A 16,319-nucleotide genomic window follows, 5' to 3' on the forward strand; every position below is an offset into this window, starting at 1 on the left:
AGCACATTGCATTCCACTTTCCATTTTGAGAAACCTTGTCCTGCTCAATCAGCTTCAACTTGTCGAAAATCTGCTACCCATTCCTTAAATGCCGATCTTCAGGTAATTCTCCAGTGGGGCAAAGACAACTTAGTTGATTTCAACCCTTCTAAAACTCAGTCTTGTCTTATATCTCACAAAAAGGATTCTTCTGCTCCTATGCTTATCTTTAGTGATATTCCGATTTCTAGGCAAAATGATATATCTCTTTTGGCGATTACACGGATTTCTAATCTCTCTCATGGCACAAGCACATTACAAATATCACTTCCTCTGCATCTAAAAAACTTGGTTTTCTCTTTTGCTCTCAGCGTTACTTTTCTTCCAAACTGCTGCTCACTCTGTATAAATCGCAAACCCGCCCAGCCATGGAATATTGTTGCCACATCTGGGGTGGTGCCCCCAAAACCTCTCTGAGGCTTCTTGATTCCATTCAGAAGAGGGCAGTTAGGTTAATTAATGATTCATCTCTAACAGAGTCTTTCCACTCGCTTTCTCATAGACGTACTGTTTCTGCTGCATGCCTCTTCTACAGATATTTCCATGGGTACTGTTTTTCTGAATTGGCTTCTATAATTCCCGCTCTCTCTCTTTCAAAACAGTCCAGACAAGTGCCGCCAACATCCATTTACTGTCCAACTTCAAACTCACAGAACCAACTTTTCATCTTCTTTGTTTATTCATTCAACTGCCGTTTTCTGGAACTACCTTCCTTCATACCTATTTCCTGAAAATTACAATCTACAGAAGTTAAGTCCAATGTCAACAAATATCTCCTTTCGTCTTCTCAACCTCCAACCCAACCACGGTACTAAGTACTATAGGTTCTAATACCTCTCATGTTTGGGGTTCACATAAAAAAAAAAAAAAAAAAGAGACCAATAACTCCTACCGTCTGTTTACCGAGCGAACAACGCTAGAGTGGCATATCAGGAAACTAATTTTCCCCGTAAGTTATCTGACTTTTCTTGTCGTTCTCGTGTTGACTTTCTTTATTTTCACCCAATTTTGTAATAAGATTTGATTGGGAATGTGGATATAATATTTGTGCAATTTCTGAGCTCACTTTTATAATTTGGTAAATTTTATTTCACTGGCAAGAAGATTTTTTATGGTTTTTTTTTTTCTTTATAATAGGACGATGATCTGGAAGAAGGAGAAGTTAAAGATACCTCCAGTAGAAAAGCTCAACCTCGACCAATCTGTCGTTTTTTCAGCAGAGGCCAGTGCACATGGGGAACTTCCTGTCGGTTTATACATCCTGGTTTCAATGACAAAGGAAATTACAATATGTTTGCTCCTTCAAGATTACCACCAATTGGTCCAGGCAGTGTTATGGCAGGGCATCCTGGTATTGGACCTGTTCCAGGCCCATTGGGTGGACGGCCCATTCCAGGTCCAATGGTAATGTATTTATTATTGTTGAAAATTATATTATCTTGTTCTGTCAGATGAAAATATATGTTTAATAAAAAGTGATGTTTTTGGATAAAATGGTTCTAAAGATCATGTTTTTGATAAACAATTTATATGCTGTTATAAGATTGTGATTAGGAGATTGCAGCTGAATGTGTACATTAGTAAACCTTTCTGCATTGGGAAGGAGTAGTTGTAAAAGAGAGCATTCAGATGAACTTGGATTTACTTAGAATACAGAAAACTAAAACTGCTAAAAAGTAATAAAATATACATAACTAAAACAGATAAATCCTTTTAGCTTAACTATATTGTAATAGATCTATTATGATGCATTTACTCTGAAATGACTATAGAGGGGGGGTTTTGTCATAAGATAGTATGACTTCTCAGAGGGGACTTATTAATTTCGTATTGCTCTAACTGGGGTTTGAGAATATATCGTAGGATCTTCTAAGATAAGCGGCATTTTTACTATGCAGCTCCCAAGGAAATGCTTATAGTTATATTGGAGTAAACCAGTTCACAGTGGACTGGTTTACTATTTACATTGTTATTGTGGAGTTTGTTTGATTTGAATCAAGCTTAATGTCCAAGTTTGCAGAAGATACAAAGGTTGGCAGGGTTGTTAAGGACACTACTGACGTTATGCTGCTGCAACAAGATCTGGAAAGGTTGAGCAGATGGGCTGAGAGGTGGCAAATGAAGTTTAACATTCACAAATGTAAAGCACTACATATGGGAAACAGTAACCCCAGAGCAACGTATCAACTCTGTGGTACTACAATGACATTAGTAGAGAATGAAAAGTACCTGGGGTAATTGTGCAGGCAGATATGAAGTTCTCTGAGCAGTGCAGACGGGCTGCAAGAGTAGCTCATGGTGTCTTATCAGTGATATACAGGAATTTTTCTAACAGGGATAGGTGATTATTCCCTTGTATAAGGCAATGGTCAGGCGACATCTTGAGTACTGTATACAGGTCTGGAGGCCTCATTTCAAGAAAGATGTAGAGCTGCTGGAATGAGTACAGAGAAGGGCAACAAGGTTAGTGAATGGAACAAAAGGTTGCTCTTACGAAGAAAGGCTTAAGTTTTGCAAATTACAGTGTCTGGAGACTAGGCACTGGCGAGGTGATCTGATAGAGGTGTATAAATCCTTGAATGGTTTGAGCATGCTCAATGGTGATGGGATTCTCCCTCTTGCTTAGAATAATCACCTGAGAGGGCATAAATTCAAATTGAGGAAAGACGGATGTAGGATGGATGTGCGGAAATTTGCCTTTAGCCAGCAGGTGGTTGGTTGGTGGAACAGACTTCCATCCCTTGTTGTGGAAGTTGTTAGCCTAAATAAATTTAAGGCTCAGCTGAACAGGTATTTCGAACGAACGGAGGGATGAAGTGGAAGTTTTTTTTGTTTTTTTTTTTGGCTGATGCTGCATAAGCTTGCTTCCTTGTATCATATGCCTATGCTAATATAGAGATCCACAAATGTTGTGATATTGAGATACATAACAGCTAAATGACAGTTTATCTTGCTGATGGATATATGATGAGATTTTGCAGTATTCTTGAAATCTGTGCTTTGAATAGGTTTCTCCTGATTTTGCATATGCATCTTTAGCTCCCTACTCTTTTTTTTTAATACCTTGTTTGTGTGTTTTATATAATAAAAAGGGTATATTAATACCCTTTTTATTATAGTTTTGCATTAAACAGTTTTTGATATTATATAGGTATTGTAAATATTATATATATTGAATCATTTTTATTTATTTATTTATTTTTTTTTTTAGAGGCCAGAATTTATTCCACCAATGCCAGTTCCTCCCATCCATCCTCCAGCACATGAGCCAGTGGTGGAGTCAGCATGGGAAAGAGGCTTGCGGCATGCTAAAGAGGTAAGTGATCTTCTTATGTGCCACTTTTATAAAAGATAAGATCAACTTCAAAGTTCCAGGCCTAAATTTTGATTTAAACAAATGTGATATTTACAGGTAATTGCACATCAAATTTTATAAAATAATATCCTTGGATATTAATACATTTTTGCCATCAGTTATAGTTGGCATAACTTTTGCTTCACCTAAAAATTAATTGTCCTTTTAATTTTAGTTTGGGGAAAAAATTATATGGCACAATGACAGGTGAATAAAGAGCATGCTATAAGATAATGTGTTGAGACATTTAGCAAGGTATTAAGCATTGCGATGGAATAATTTTCTCTTGGTGATAGAATAGATCTTTCCTTCTGATTTCTTCTCTTAGTTTTAACAGTGTGACCTACAAACGTTTACTATAAATTCGTAATGAATTTATAGTATGCCTTTATAGTGAGGTTTTAAAGCCTCAGGCAAATTTTTAAATAAATTGCTGTTTTTTTTTTTTTTTTTTGTTTGTTTATTTCTAACAAAACACTTTTACTATTTAAAGTAGTAAGGTTATTAATATTAGTAGTGATTATTAAAGCATCAACAAAAAAAAAAATTCAAAATTTCCCACATCACCTGTCCTTCCTTTCCAATAGTCAACATGATTTTTACCTCCAATAACTGAAATGCATTGGTTTCGAAAATCACCATGATAGTTTCACACCACAGTTATTAAATATAGAGTGAGTTACATTTTACCAAAATATGTAAATTTTGCATAATCTAGCCAGTAATGTGTTGACATACTGATTTATTTTAACCGATATAAGCTAATTCTCTTAATTTTAGCAATAGATTCTGGTTTTGGTTTTCTCGTGATAAACATAATCAGACTTTTACCTATTACTTCACAAGATGTTGACTCTCAACCAGTAAGTTCAGGTAGTGAGGTATATATAATCAAACAAGATGAGTTGAGTGATTATTCGTGCATTAAGAATTTTCAGTTAAAGGACCACTGGGTGGCAGTAATCATGGCTTACTGATGTGGGATTTACTTAAAGATGTAGCTACGATAAGGGGTAACGGGAAGGGTTTTTGCTTTCGTAAAGGATACTATAGTGGTCTCAGACAGAATTTTAAATTCTATTTAGTGGGACTAACAGCAAATTCTAAATGGGAAGCACTCAAGGAATTAATTTTGGAAGCTACTAGGCTTTTCATACCAAGAAATACTGTTAAAGGTATGAAACAAGATGAGACTTCACTAATGAGACTCATGGTAGGGAAGAAAAATGCATGAGATGCATATAACTTATCAGGTGAAGTTATATTACACAGAAGGCTATGGTAGATAGAAACTAACCTGTAATGAAGTCATAAAGGAGGTTTGGCAAGCAAAGGCAGATTATTTGATCTTTGGTGAAGGATGCAAAGAAAAACAGACACTTCTTTATTTATGTAGACACGTGAAGGAAAGGGATGAATCGTATTAGTCTACTTGATATTGATGGTTTTACTGTTGATGATCCTGCTCAGGTTGCTGATAAACTGAATGAATATTTTCCATCTACATTTGCACAGAGAAATTCTTTATGGAAGGGGGATGCCAGAAGTTTATCAAACTCTAACAGGGAGTTAAATGATTTTGTAATAACTGAGAGGAAATTGGTGAAGAACTTGTTGAAATTAAACTTAAGAAAGACACCTGAGATGGATGGATCTATCCAGTTACAAAGGGAGATCAAAGAGTGATATGAGTAATTACAGATCTGTTAATTAACTTCTGTTCTAGAGAAATGAAGTCACTGGAAAAGAAGTAATGTAGGATCATCTAGACAGGGCTGCAATTATACTTCAGGCACAACATGAGTTTGTTAAGGGGAATCCTTGTCTGATCAATTTTATTTGATGCTACAATGTTGTAAAGGAACCGGATGCAAAAAATAATTTTGATATCACATACTTGGACTTCAGGAAAATTTTTGATATTGTTGCACATGAAAGACTGCTGTACAAATTGGAGAATTGTAGCATTAAAGACAAGTTGTTGCTATGGATAAAGGGATGAGTGAGTGGGAGAAGATAGTGGTAATCACTGGACATTGCTCTTCGTGGACTAATGTTATTAGTGGAGTACCCCAGGGTTGGTTGTTGGGCCCATTGTTGTTTTCTATATTTATCAGTGATATTGATGAAGGCATATCAGGTGTAATGAACTAGTTTGTAGATGTCATTAACCACCCTGCCAAAGGTTGGCAGGGTGGTTAATGACAGTATGCTACTGAAACCAGATCTAGAAAATTTAGGCAGATTGGCAGAGAAGTGGCAATTGAAGTTTAATAGTGACAAATGCAAAGTACTGCATGTGGAGTAGCAGTAATTCCAGAGTAACATATGAATCACATGGTACTACACTGAGGGTAGTGGAAAATGAAAAAGAAATGATATACAGAAATTTTACTAGGAAGTATAAGAGGCCCTTGTTTGCCACAACAAAGCTTACGTAACCTGCTGGGCGTTTGGTTATTGGTTGATTCCAGTCAGCATCTCATGTTTGAACTTATAAATTGCAGCATTGAGTTCATAATTATGATATCATTTGTGATTAGTATCTGTTGTTTCTAAGAGGTTAATTAATATGCAGTTATTAATATGAAATGTCCAATTTGCATTTCAAACTTTTAAAGGGAACTATTTTTTATTGGGCATTGATATACTTGATTACTGCCATTTGTGTGACGTCAGCACTTACTAATCGCCAAAGAATACATTGTGTAAATTTCCACCCTCTGGTCCCCCCTGGTGACAAAAGTTGAACCCATCCCTTTTCTGCTAACTATTATATTTCTTCAGAAGACTTCTGGAAATCAGCTTAAAATTCAGTAGAATTCTACTGCTTGAGTTGTGAATGGGAATTTTTTCATCCCAACGAGGTAGGATGGGTAAAAATGCTGAAAGGTCTCATTACTCCTGGTCATCCAGGGGAGATGATACAGAGGCTTCTAATAACCTGCCTCCCATATCTCTCTGGCGCCTCCGTAGCCAGGTGGGAAGGAGCAGCTGTGCGTAGCACACGCTTCTTGATTAGACCGGGGTTCGAGCCCGTCGCCACCAAATATGGAGGATGCGGAAAGGTCAGGGAATGACCACCGCATATCCCGGAGCAATATGGCCGTAGTTGCTAATGTTCCTAAAAACCAAATAACAACAATAACATCCCATATCTCATGGCAAATCATCTTCAAATAAAAAGAAGTCCAGTAGGTGGCCAAAAGTGCATCTTCTTGCTCAACCCATTCTTCACCAATGAGCAACAACTATGCTTCTACATCAGTGGACCACAACCACTAAGCCTCAGTCCTGGACCCGAGTATCAATACACAATAGCTGCTTGTATCCTCGAATCAATGCCTAATTTCTGCTCCACCTATACCCCCATCTGACATACCAGTGACTCCATTCTCCGCGGCCCCAGATTCGCAAGTGAGTACAGATGCTCAACACTCCTGCTGCTCCACCAACTCATCCCACTTCAGCAGGCCCCCTTGGTGACCCAACCACCTTCTGCCCTCGACCAAACTGTCTCAGCTGGGATTCCAACATCCAGTAAGCTGGCCATTCCGGCACCCCCAGTTCCAGCAATGCCTCTCATTGTGGGAGACACCAGCCCCCTGCATCAGGTCATATCTGTCCTCCACAAGAATCTAGTGGCATTCATCAACCATGACTAACAGGTGTATCAAGGCTGCTGGAAACTATGTCCAGGAACTCTGGGCAAGCCTTGAAACTATTACAACAGCTCTCATTGAGAATGAGAAGATAGGGGCAATAAACGAAGAGATAGAAAAGAGATCTTCAATTCTGAGAAGGTCTTATACACCCTCTCTATGCTCCCCCTGAAGATGAGGCCCTGGATCAAACCACAGCACCAATACCTCCTCCAGCCCGCTCCTCTATGCTGGTGCTGTGAAAATGAACCTTCCAGCCCCTCTTATGACAACTTTTACTCAGGAGCAACTACCACCACAGAACCCTCAGCATGTTCTTTTGCTAAGGGCTTAAGAAGAGTCTCTGAACTAAGGTCAGAGAACTCATCCAGAGCACCCTCAAGAACAACTACAAAACCATAAAGGTGGATTCTCTACGAACTGTCCATAATTGTGGGGTTCTTTTGGAGACAACCAACAAGGCGGACCTTGACATCTCCAACACTGGATGCCTAAAGTCTGCTGGAATACTCTCAAGCTCTCCAAAATTTGCCAACCCCTCCATCTTTATTTATGATATCCCTAGTGGGCTATCCAATAATGAAATCCTCGAGGAACTCTACCATAAGGATTTAATGGATTTTGGTCTCTCCTCTGAAGAAGTAAACAGTAATATCACACTCAGATTTGCCATCAGAGCAAATTCAAGTAAGCTACACACCAGGGCATCTCACCAAACACTATAGAAACACGTCTCTCAACAGAATTTTTATAGGGTATAGCTCACACAAATTTAGACCATTTACAGTAGTCACCAGATGCCATCTCTGCTTGGGGTATGGACACACCTCAATCCACTATACACATCCACTGTATACCTCTCCCACCTGTGGATACCATGCAAGAAGTGGCCATGTAAACACGGCGTGTCCAAACAAGGATGAACCTCCTAGTTGCTTAAGTATGTTTCCCGGCTGGTTCTTGTTGCATGACAATGCCTTCACCCATTCTGCACTTGTTGTGAAGACATTTCTGATGAAAGCGACAATGCAGAGAATGTACCCACTCAGTCAGGGATGTAGCTTGCCCTGAACTAGTAAGAACAAGGACTCTTGATGGCTGATCCTCACATGTTCACTCTCCAGACTATCTTGAATCCTGCCCCAGTCGTAACACACCAACACTCACCAGTCCTGCTCAGAACAGCAATAAACTGAAAATCGTGCAAATCAACGGTCAGCATTCACGAGCTGTTGCAGACAAGATTAGAAGGGCTGCTGATGATCAATCTGTTGACATCATCTCCATCCGAGAACTTTACACTTCCAGAATCTCTACGCGAAGGCCACAAAATTATGGGGTACTCAATACATACCAGAGTGATGATACCTGTCAGGGTGGATCCAAAAACTTGTATTGTGGTGCTGAACAATCAACTGGACATATTGGTCATTCATGGACTCTGCACACAGTTTGCCACATGTATCCAACTCTGCTCCTCTTCTTTTTCCTTTTACCTAATCTCATTGTACTGCCCTCCCTCCAGGGACTTTGACTCACCCAACTACTTGGAGTATGTACTTGATTTTCTGAGTGCCAGGAATACAATTATTACAGCAGATGTTAATACTAAATCCACTTTCTAGTTAGTATCAAGGATCTGATACTAACCAGAAACTTTGCACTTCATAACAGGCTAACTACATATTGTAGATCAACTGGACAAACCAACATCGATATCACAACTTTGACTTATGATTTACAAATGCAGATTAGTGACTGGACAATGATTCCAGACTGGACACTTGAGTGACCATAGGGTCGTTCTCTTTTACCTCTCTCTCAACACCCCTCCTGCTGCTCCCAGTGCTAGACTGACTGACTTTGTACGATTCTCAACTAAAAAGATCGACTGGAAAGTCTTTGCCGAAGTAATCAGGTGAGACATCCCAAACACAGATCACTCCTGCTTTGAGTTAACAACCCCAGAAGAAGTTGAAATAATCCAAAATTCTCTCATGAAGGCCGCTTACAGTTCCAGCACCAAAAAGAAGACATACCCGAGTTCCTGCCCTTGATGGACAATGCCATCAATGGCGTTGTCTTGCCTTGCCTTAGAAAAGAAAAGAAATTGAGCAAGAAAACGATAACAAACTCACAAGATAACGCCAACAATGGCGTTGTCTTGCCTTGCCTTAGAAAAGAAAAGAAATTGAGCAAGAAAACAATAACAAACTCACAGGGACTGGTCGGCCCCAGAGGGTGAAAGACTCCACAGAGAATATTTAAGAATAAAACAATCAGTAAACCATGGCAATAGCTAAGAGAGAAAAAAGAAACTTGGATCTCTTTTGTGAATGAATTGGACCCTGGGGTCTCCTCTACAAGATTGGTAGAGCTAAAACCTTTACTCCAGATGTATTTGGTACAATCCAAATGGATGCTTCTGAAACCATCATTTGGGCTGATCCAATTAATACAATTCTGGACAAATTCTTTCCCCGTGACAACCCCTCAGAAGACCTGCCAGAACATCAGACCATTAGGCGACAGAATGCTGCATACATCCCCACCAGCCAATTCTGACCCATTTAAGATGATTGAATTAGAGACAGTGCTCAAAAAGATTAATAAGTCTTCAATGTCTCTTATACTATAAAGCTGTATTCTTGCCGATTGCAACTTACGCTGCTGGGGCCTGGTTTCACCGAGTGACTATTGTAAAAATGCAAGAGAAACTCCAATCAATACAAAGAAGTATGATCCTTGCCACCCATTGGTTCTGCCACACTGTCCGCAGCGGCCATTCAAGTCATCGCACAGAAAATCCCGCTGGATTTGGCTGTGATCTTCCAAGGCTTTTGACTGAAGAAAAGAATCCTGACCTCCATACTTGACGTCAGGTGAGAAAAGGCTAGATGCTACAGTGAACTTATCAATCTGTGGCAGATCAGATGTGAAACCTCTACCACTAAAGCAGTAACTAAAAAATTCCTCCTGATCTTAACCTTTGCACAATCTAAAACCACCATCTCATGGTTTTCATTGAGTCTAGAAACTACATACATTGTCACTGGCCACGGTTCCCTTAATGATAGTCTCCACCAACTGGGATTGATCAACACAGATCTTAGCATCTGTGGCAACAAATAAAACTGGTTCCACATCTTTTTCGAATGTGATCTATATGAAGAACAACTAAAGACAACTGTCTCTAGCTTAACAACTGACCAACTGGTGTAGCTGATCCAGAACCCAGAGAACCTTCCCTCCTTCCAGGAGTTTGCCAAGGCTGTGTTTTCAAGGCATCGTACCCTGCTGGCCAATGCTAACCCAGCAAGAAATTTTTTTTTTTTGTCCTCGCTTTATCCCATTATATATGGGGTCAGCATTTTTATTGTTTTGACATGAAATTTTTAGGCCGGATGCCCTTCCTGACGCCAACCCTCACCCTTTATCCAGGCTAGGGATATGCAGTGGTCATTCCCTGAACTTTCACATCCTCCGTATTTGGTGGTCACGGGCTCGAACTCCGGTCTAATCAAGAAGCGTGTGCTACGCACTACTGCTCCTGCATACCTGGCTACGGAGGTGCCTTAACCCAGCAATAATTAATAATCATAATCTCATTATTATTCATATATATATATTCAAACCAGGAGTTTGCCAAAGCATTGTACCCTGCTGGCGAATGCTAACTCAGCAATAATTAATAACCACAATCTCATGAATTATTATTCATTTTTAATTTTTAAATATTTTTTAATATTAATATATATGACGTACAGGTTAGTGCAATTGCATCATTTCTGTATGTAGCCAACTACTTAAGTAGTTAGAAATTGGCATCATTAACTATATCTCATATTGTGAATACCTTCACAATGAGTTGCTATGATATTACACTGCTCAAATAAGTAACGCTTCACCATAGGAGAATACTATGGGCCCCCTAATTCAATTAACTCCCTATGTAACCTTAAACTATTCTGAGATATTAATATATATAAATTTCCCCCCCCCCCCTTCTCCTGTCTCTCCACACTCTGCTCTGACTCTAGGGCTGTCCTTGGAGTTGGAGTAGCTCTTCTCTGTGCTCCTCCCTTTCCCCTTCTACTCCTATGCTGGATAAAAACCTTTTCTCCCCTTCACATTCTGCTACTCTGTACTGGGGCTCCAACAGGGAAGGGCAGCCCCTGCTTCTCAAAAAATAATTAATTAATTTGTTTTTTCTCTCTCTACTCCTACTTCTACTCTACTCCTACTTCTACTCTACTCTACTCTACTCTAAAAAAAAGAAGTAACCAGGCGAAGTTTAACTTATGTTCTAGGAGTGGCCCACACATATACATACATCGATGAACCAAACGACAACTGGCGAGCAGTTATACAATTCGAAGCAACTGCAGGTGAACTACGGCACATGTGCGGGTTGTGACATGGTATAAAAAACACCCGATACTGTAAGCTCCGTTACACTTGTTCTTCAGATGGGAAAGGCAGCGGACTTAAGCAAGTTTTACAAAGGCCAAATTGTAATGGCCAGATGACTGGGTCAGAGCATATCCAAAATGGCATGGCTGGTGGGGTGCTCACAGTCAGCTGTTGTTAGTACCTCCCGAAAGTGGTCCGAGGAGGGAAACCCACGAACCATTGGCGAGGTGTTGGACGACCATGGCTCATTGATACTCGAGGTGAGCAAAGGCTATCCTCGATGGTATGTGGCAACAGAAGGGTGACTGTAGCACAACTGTTATTGGAAAGCTGGTGACAGGAGTAGTGTCGCAACACAAAGTACATTGAACTCTGCTGAAAATGGTGGTGCGTAGCAGCAGGCTGCTCCAAGTGCCCATGTTAATCATGTTTCACTGGTGGCCGACCGGGCTAGCTGGGTGGGTGGGTAAAGTGCCTGCCTGGCAACCCAAAGGTCGCTGGTTCAAATCCCGCCTCGGGCTTGGATCAGAGTAAATGCAAAAACTTTGGGAGGTGCATTATGGCCACAGAAGCCGATGCGTTAACAACAACAAAGTTTCACCGGTGACAGCACCTACAATGGGCATGCGAGCATTGAAACTGGACCTTGAGTGATTGGAAGAAGAAGAAGAAGATTGTGTGGTCTGATGAATCACATTTCCTGTTGCACCATGTGGATGGCCAGGTACGTGTGCGTCGTTTACCTAGGGAAGTGATGGCGCCTGGATGCACCGTGGGACGAAAACAAGCTGGTGGTGTCATGCTTTGGTCGATGTTCTGCTGGGATACCCTGGGTCCAGTCATCCATGTGACGGGCACTGTGATGTCTACCACCTACCTAAACATCAATTCTGACCAGGTACACCCTTACATGGCAACAGTCTTTCCCTCTGGCAGTGCAGTCTTTCAGCAGGATAATATGCCATGCCACACTGCACACATTGTTCGAGATTAGTTCTCCGAACATGAGGAAGACTTCCAGGTATTGCCCTGGCTTCCAAATTCCTCAGAAATTAATCCCATCAAGCATCTCTGGTTTATGTTGGAACAGCAACTCCAATCTGCGGTATCTCAACCACAGACCTTCTGCTGGTTATGTGTTGGTACCAGATACCACAAGACACATTTAGAAATCTTGTAGCATCCATGCCTCGCTGGGTATGAGCTGTTTTGGCTGCACATGGAGGACCAACATCATATTAGTAGGTGGTCATAATGTTTTGGTTCATCGGTGTACATACATAGCAGCTATAAGGTGGTGATTATCTCATTGCATAAAGCAGTGGTCAGGCAATATATTGAGTACTGCGTACAAGTCTGGAGGTCTCATTTTAGAAAGGATGTAGAGCTGTTATAACGAGAGCATAGAATGGCAACGAGATTGGTAAGGGAACAAAAGAGTGCTTTTACTTAGAAGGGCTTTAGTTCAAATTGCAGTGTCTCTTGACTAGGCACCTATGAGTTGATCTGATTGAGGTGTTTAAATCTTTGAATGGATTGAGTAAGCTCAGTTCTGATGGGATTCTTCCTCTTGCTCAGACTACATATGAGGGGGTACATTCAAATTGAGGACAGACTGTTGCGGAAGAAATGTACAGAAGTTTGCCTTTGCCTGTAGGTAGTTGATTGCTTGAACAGACTTCCATCTGTTTGTTGTGGAAGTTGATAGCTTAAATAAATTCAGGGAAGAACTAGACAATCCTACGCCTGGGGCAAAAGTGTTATAAGTACGCCTGCATTATATGTGGTAGTCAATCTTTGAGTAGCTTAGCTGGGATCGCCAATGCCCAGGGGCAACATGTCTTCCTGGTGCCCCTGATTGTGGTAGATTGTTCCCTCTTTTTGTGCCCCTGAAGCTCAGTGCCCAGGGGAAATCCCCCCCCCCATGCACCCCCATTGCTACACCTCTGCAAACTTCATGAATTTATAAAAATTCATTGCAATGGTCTATGATTTTCATATCTTTATTAATAAAATAATTGAAATAATACAGTGAATATAACAAAACAAAAATATCAAAAAAGAAACTTTCACATATTCATTTATATCTATAAAGAATTTAATTCTATATAAAATACAAAGAAAGTATATATAACTACAACGAAATTATAAAACCGGATATCTAGTATAAAATCATATTGGGAAATATAGTACTTTTAACATTATGACATAATTTAAAAATATGCAATGAATAGTGTATTATTTTAATTGAATTTTTCTCAGTTTGAAGCACCTTTCACAAGCTACTGTTACAGGCAGGGTAAGAAAAATTCATAGCGCTATTTCTATATTTAGATTAGATTGTATTAGACAATACTCATGAACGAATTGGAGAAGTTATAAATGGGTTACAGATTTCATATCCTGATTTTTCAAATAACTGTTGAAAAATTGTTTGTCCTTCAGTGGTTAGCACTGGAGGACAAACCAAAAAGCTCAGAGGTGGGACGTCACAAAACGGGCCATACTTTATAGAAGTTTGTAATTGGATTTTTCCGTTATTTTCGAAATTTTAAAACACTTCCTCTGTGATATTTTTTTTTTCATAATTGATTATAAATCCCGAATTTATAATTTTTTTTCACTCTCACAAAATCACAAAAATTTCTGGAATCGTAAGTAGCACATACAAAGATAATACAGTATTTCTTTTAATAAAATGTTTACTATTATTTTGAACAAAGAACACAAGTTGACCAGAAGCTATTATCTGTGTCTGGAATACGCCTCAATCTTTTGACTGGCTATAGAAAGCAGTTGACTAGCATGACTTCTCAGTATGTTGGATAGGTGGCTGCATATGTCTTAAATTCCACTTACATTATGGAACGGTAATCCCTTTAACCCTTAATTTGCACTTTCTAATTGCCGAAATGCCAGAGGTGGAAACAAAGCATGCAAAGTTAAGTCACTCGTAATCCGTTCGTTATTTGGAAATTTTCTTCATTCTACAGAAACTTTTAAATGTAATTACCAAAAGGAATTCAAAAAATTTGCTTTAAAGAAGTTCGTTAAACTCAGGTTCGACTGTAATTCAATCAAAAATGAAGCAATTTTAAAATATGTAACTGGTTGGATGCACTCTTAAAATGCTGTACCTGGAGCTGGTGCCCCGCTTGCCCCACCCTAGACTGGCTCTGACTGAACAAACTGTTGGAGGGAATGAATGGGTGAAATGGGAAGTATCATGTTTTTTTTTTTTTTTTTTTATACTGATGCTGTATAAGCTTGCTTTGTTGCATTATTTGTCACTACTGTTGCTAATGTACACCTTGATACATTGAAGAATGTTATGTGCAAATTTATTATATCAACAGTATTTAAATTATCCACTTCCATTTTAAAAGTTAATTACCATGCAGACTAAACAAGAAGAATCTTTCTGACGTAGTCATAGGCATTTCTTCTGCCAATATCATGTATAGTTTAAACCAAGAGAAAAAAGATCCTGTTCAGTGGAGAAGTACTTTGTTGTTACATGTGACTATGTGGTATACAAATTCCCATTGAAAAATAACGTTCTTATAAATAACAAGGTAGCACAAGCATCAGTTGTCATTACATCATTTTCAGATTTGATTTTTTTTTTTTTGGACAAATTTCCATTACTTTCAGTGTTGTGAAAGATAAAGAAATAGATGAAGCAACTGATTTTTACTGTCATGTTCAGTTCTGTCAGTTTCAGTTTGAGAATTATGAAAGAAGAAGAAGGGATAGATGTACAGTGGTCCTTATTCGGAACTGACAAGTGCCCAATGAAGTTTGATATATAACAGATTAACCAAGCAGTTTAACAATTCCTCATCAGAATGCCGATTGTGGGAGGATATTTAGGCAGGTTAGAAAATCAGAAACTGTGTTTAGGTCTTTTCTTTCTGCTCTGCTTTGGGAAATGCTCTTGATAGCCACGTCTATAGAGTAGTACCTTTTTTTTGTTTTGAGTAAAGCTTTGACTCAACATTTCTGAAGAGGACAAAGTGGCAACAGTATATCTCTCTCTTTCTGAAAAAACCTAGTAGGTAACAGATAGAATAAACATGCTGTACTTGTAAATTGTCCTATGCTCTGTATTTTAATATAAAATGTGTATGCTTTCAGAGAAATTTAATTTTATAGCGCAGTGTGAACCTTAAAAATCTGTTTTTTTCTTGGTTTAACCTAACATAGTTTTTCTTCTGCTTACAAATATCTGATCTTAGATAAATTATTTGAATGGGCTGAGAAATAGAACCTGAACTTTTAACCTTGGAGAATGCTGGTTTTGCATTTTGCTAGCATGTAAAAAAAACTCTCCTTTTTGTCACCAAAAGGAGAGTTTCTTAGTACAAAGAAGCGCGCTATTGAAGTGCAATAAAAAGACTTCGCACAGGTGTCTCCCCACCTCAACACTGGCTCTCTGAGTACCTCCTTGCTGGGACAACTCCAGCTTTGAAAATTGTTAAAAAATACTTCTCGTTGCAAAATTTATAAATGACCTTTATAACTAACTATTTAGCAATCTTTTTTGTCACCAAAAGGAGAGTTGCTTAGTACAACGCAGCATGCTATCGAAGTGCAATAAAATTTTTTTTAATATTAACACAAAAAGTAAATAATAGATTTCAATCGGAATAGTTTTCCCTTGATAAACATTGAATAATGCATAGCTAATGTGATTTTTAAATTTTTTAGCTCCATTAGTGACGGAAATAGAGGGGGAAGGAACACGAAAATTACTCACATTTTCCTGTCTGGTGCCACCATTTTTAATTTTAAAATTATATTTTAAACCTATTCATTGAGCTCTTTCCAACAGTGTATAATAAGTTATA

The 16,319-nt window shown here is 39.0% G+C and overlaps 1 protein-coding gene across 10 annotated transcripts in view; it reads left to right on the plus strand.

The window, feature by feature from the left end:
* The window catches only part of LOC150090406 (uncharacterized), a 390,346-nt gene that overhangs the window by 91,268 nt on the left and 282,759 nt on the right, over window positions 1-16,319 (plus strand). For all 10 annotated transcript variants that reach the window (XM_090389862.1, XM_090389864.1, XM_090389859.1 and 7 more), the window contains 2 exons: window positions 1,177-1,443; window positions 3,251-3,355. In XM_090389862.1, the coding sequence (XP_090245988.1) occupies window positions 1,177-1,443; window positions 3,251-3,355 (372 nt within the window). The remainder of the gene's footprint in view (window positions 1-1,176; window positions 1,444-3,250; window positions 3,356-16,319) is intronic.

This window comes from Mastigoproctus giganteus, chromosome 2, assembly GCF_048544385.1.
Source record: "Mastigoproctus giganteus isolate SK-2022 chromosome 2, ASM4854438v1, whole genome shotgun sequence".
In the NCBI taxonomy this organism is placed as follows: Eukaryota; Metazoa; Arthropoda; class Arachnida; order Uropygi; family Thelyphonidae; genus Mastigoproctus; species Mastigoproctus giganteus.